Genomic DNA, 4353 nt, shown 5'->3' on the forward strand with positions numbered 1-4353 from the left:
CGGTGAGGGGAGATGAGGGAGTTCTAAGAATGTTTTGGGGGGTAAGAGGTCGGCTCCGACATTTTTAAGGGGAAGGGGGATCAGTTCGGAGCCGTTAGATCTGGGCTGATGAACGGTGGAGATTGTTTGGAGTTGAAACAGGGTCGTTTTGTTTAATAAAAGGGGTGGACCGAATTTTGCATGGGTTGGGATGAAGTAGAGAAGCAACTGGGCCACTACAAATGTTTTGGCCCAGTTTTAAAGAGGACCCAAAAGTCCTTTTCTCTTTTTTCTCCTTTCTTCAACTTTTTAAAATTAGCCAATTTCAACCCTAATTCCTGAATCATGCATTTTTGCCTAATGTTACACTAATTGAGTGACTAACATTGTGAACTAATGAGAGGAAACAATTAATTAAAATCCAAAGTGTTAAAAGATAACATGGCCAATGTTTATTATATATTTTGCGATTTTATATTTAAGCATGCAACTATACACAATTAAAGATTACTAATGCAATTAATAAAAACTACTTTTTTGGTGATTTATGATTTTAGCAATGCTTCTAACTATGCCACTAAATGCCTTGAAATGCAAACGGACATATAAAAATCAAACAATTATAAAACTATATATTTACAATTTTTAGAAACATGTTTGTGTAGGGAAAATATTGCGTGCTCACAGACTCACAGTCCCTAGCTCACTAGCATGGAATACTAAGCATTTGATAATTTAAGAGAATAAAATAAATTATTATTTTAAAAAAAATAAAAGAGGGGGCAAATGACTTCCTAGTTTTTGCTCATTAAGGGTGCCTCTCGCTTTTCTATGTTTTCTGTCTTTCTGTTCTTTTTCCCGTGATTGATATAGGTATGAGAGAAGCGGATCCAGGATTCTTCGGGTGCCATACTATTCTGAGTTTCGGTTTCATTTATTTTAAGCTTCGGTTGTGGTTATTCATTTTTTTAATTTATATAGATAGACCGATCAAATAAAATAATTTAATTATTGTGATATGTTAAAGTAACGCATAAAACTTACAATATCACTAATACATAAAAAAAAAAATACCATTTACTTATAATTATCCTCAACAAGATTTCATATTTTAAAACTATGTCTGACTCAAGGAGGGACAACTGGAACTAAAACTTGCTTTACATGCATATTTAGATACACAATTATATTCCTATCTTGAAGAATATATTTGTCAAATCACTAACATTAATTAATCACAACCTCATACCTCATATATATAGTTTAGACGCAAGATTCTACCACACCGCCTACCAATGTTTACTTGTACCCTATGACAATTCCTGGCTTTATATTTTCTTCCTTGTTGAATTGTCATTAATCTTCTACAAACGTGGTTCTTTCTAATTTAATCTTATAAATTCATAAAAAATGACTAACATTTCACAAACTAAACAGTAACTGTCTAATTGCTTCCTGTTCCCAAAAGAAATTGATTTCAAATCAAATTTTCCTTTGTTATCTTTTACAATAAGCGATAAGGAGCAAGGAAGAATGTTGCACGATTGAGCCTTCTACTATTTTAGTTATGATGGAAAAAGTATTAATTTTGGGCACCTGTAATTAAAAAAATATTTACACAATCAAATTATTAAAAAATATTTTTATAATAAGTACTAATTAATAACTAACATAAATGAGTAACTTATATGTATATATAACTTAAATTCAAAAAACAAGAGAGTTTACCTTGCAAAAATTATTTTCTTCGAGGAACGTAAAAGTCAAACGCCTCAACAGCCAAAATAGAAAAGACTTCTAGATAAACCATAGTCTAAATGATAAATTCTGTTTGAAAATTCCACGCTTTTAATCCATTTAGTAGTAACTTATTTAATAGATTAATGAGCTAGCCCACAGGTTATAATGAACCAAAATTTCTAAGATTGTCATCTCCTATTAAATCAAAATTTGCAGTTCAAAAATGAACCTTAGTTTAGCAGCAGCAACAATAAAACGAATCAACTACTGGTTATCGGAACAAAAATCAATTGTAGCATTTCAATGGAGTCCAATAATGTGGGGGTCAACTTGGTCATTTCTCATAATCTCTATATCCACTTATATAATCACCTCCGCCACGCTCCACCTTCTTCTCCTCCTCATAGGGCGGCGCCGCCCCATTCCACTAGGACCCATCCCCGCCCTTCACAGCCTCGCCATGTCCCTCATCTCCGCCACCATCTTCCTCGGAATCCTCTCCTCCGCCGCCGCGGAAATTCGTGACACGCGGTGGATATGGCAGCGTTCTAAAACCCCGTTTCAATGGCTTCTTTGTTTCCCTATAGGTACGCGCCCTTCAGGGCGCGTTTTCTTCTGGTCATACGTTTTTTACCTCTCTCGCTTCCTTCACATTTTTCGCACGTTTTTAACCATCTTACGACGTCGTACGCTCTCCTTTTTCCAACTATTTAACCACTCTATTCTTATTTGCATGTCATTTCTTTGGCTTGAATTTTCACAATCATTTCAAGTCATAGCAATTTTACTAATGACTTTGGTTTTTACTTTGGTTTACGGGTACCGTTTTTGGACTGAGATCGGGTTTCGGAGGGCCCGTTTTCCGTTTGTGATGAATTGTCATTTAATTTTCTTGGTCTGTAATTTGGCTTGTCATATTGGAGTGCTTCTGTTGCATTTTTATAAAGGCGGATGCAATGGAATGGGAGCTTGGTTTTTTAACTCTGTACTAAATAGCTTTGTGCTTTTGATATTCTTGAGATCATATGTAAAGACGTATTATTTGATTAGAGAAAATTACTTTCATGTTGCTGCTTCGTCTATTTCTGAAGTTGGAGATTTCGTAACTTCACAAACAAGCAATAAGTAGCGGTGGCGGACCCAAGATTTGAAGGTGGCGGGGCACACGAGCGGACGGTTCAACCGGTACTCTTATATAACTTTTTAATCTTAAGGATTCCAAATAAAATATATGACTATTTTTCACATAAATACACATATATTCAGAATTTTTGTCAAAGTTAACTATATTCGGTGAGCTCTTTGTCCGCCTCTGGCTGTGACGAGGAAGAAGAAAATGTACGGACATGAATGCAGCTCACTTCAATGTGCTTCTTTTGATATTTGTTATGTAAATTCTTTTGTTTAATTTAATACTTCTGTATCCTCTTTTATGCTCTAGCTGGGTAACTAAAAGATTGTGATTTATCCATTTCTTTCTCGTCTTCTCTTCATATTTTATTTTTGAACCAAATTTTCATTTTTCAAAAAATATTTTGCATGGCGAAATTATTCGTTGATGTTTGGTTATCGAGGAAATATTAATGAAATTATTTTTCATCAAAAAGAGCAAAATGGCTTTCAACACTCATGTACAGAATTGAGTCAAATTCCTCGCAAATACTCTCTTTAACTTTTAGTTTCATATTATGAATTATTCTAACAAACAATTAAATATTAATATCAATCTTTAATATTCAAAAATTTCATCAAAACACAATTCTATTTGCAAACTATATAGTATTACTAATTTTAAAGATACTACAGTACTATGATTTTTCAGAAAATATTTTCCACTTATCAACCATATATTCCAAATCATAAAAGTAATTTCTGTCGTACCAAACACATTTTAAATTGATTGAAGGGTTTAGCCCATGAAATGTAAATTTGGGAGAATTAATTTTTTTCAAGTTTCCTTCTGTGGAGTGGGCAAAGCCGCAAAGAGCTTTGGCATTATAGATTACCACGACTAATAAAACCTCCTTTTTGTTTCCAGTTCAAGGCAAGTCATTTACAGCGAAAATTAATAGATTCGAGAGAATATTATTACAGTCCGGCCGAATAATTAAAACACGAAATTAATAAACTTAATTATCACAAGTTGATCAATGCTTTACCAATGTGAATCCATCTTTAGGGGTTTGGTACGTCTACCAATGCTATTCAGTTGACTTCCACTTCGCCATAGGCGGCGTGGCAATGAAGAATATATGAAGGAGAATCTATGGAATTGAAGCAAGTTTGACAACGTATACATATCATGGAAGAAAGAATTAAAACTAGTTTGACCATATATTTGAGAGAGGAAGCTTCCATGCATTAACAAGACTTAGTAACGCCAGCCCGCCCAAACATAATTTCTAGAAACCTATGGTCATCCAGTCCGGTTTAAACGCAGGGGCGGACTTAGGATTTGAAGGTAGCGGGGGAATAACATAAGCAGACTGCTCAATCAGTAGCGTACGCATGAATTTTTGTAAGTGGTATCAATATTTAAAGAACATGCAAATAAATAAATCACTTTAACGACAAACGGTATCATTTTTTTATATTTATACCAAATAGTTTTATTTTTTTATGATCTACACATAC

The 4353-nt window shown here is 33.9% G+C and overlaps 1 protein-coding gene across 1 annotated transcript; it reads left to right on the forward strand.

Annotated features, from left to right (window-relative positions):
* The first annotated feature begins 1897 nt into the window (after nucleotides 1-1897).
* LOC104091583 (fatty acid elongase 3-like) lies at nucleotides 1898-3150 on the forward strand. The gene has a single exon (XM_009596952.4). The coding sequence runs from the start codon at nucleotides 1943-1945 to the stop codon at nucleotides 2846-2848; it is 906 nt and encodes a 301-aa protein (XP_009595247.1). The 5' UTR covers nucleotides 1898-1942; the 3' UTR covers nucleotides 2849-3150.
* Nucleotides 3151-4353: the final 1203 nt, after the last annotated feature.

This window comes from Nicotiana tomentosiformis, chromosome 4 (assembly GCF_000390325.3).
Source record: "Nicotiana tomentosiformis chromosome 4, ASM39032v3, whole genome shotgun sequence".
Classification (NCBI taxonomy): domain Eukaryota; kingdom Viridiplantae; phylum Streptophyta; class Magnoliopsida; order Solanales; family Solanaceae; genus Nicotiana; species Nicotiana tomentosiformis.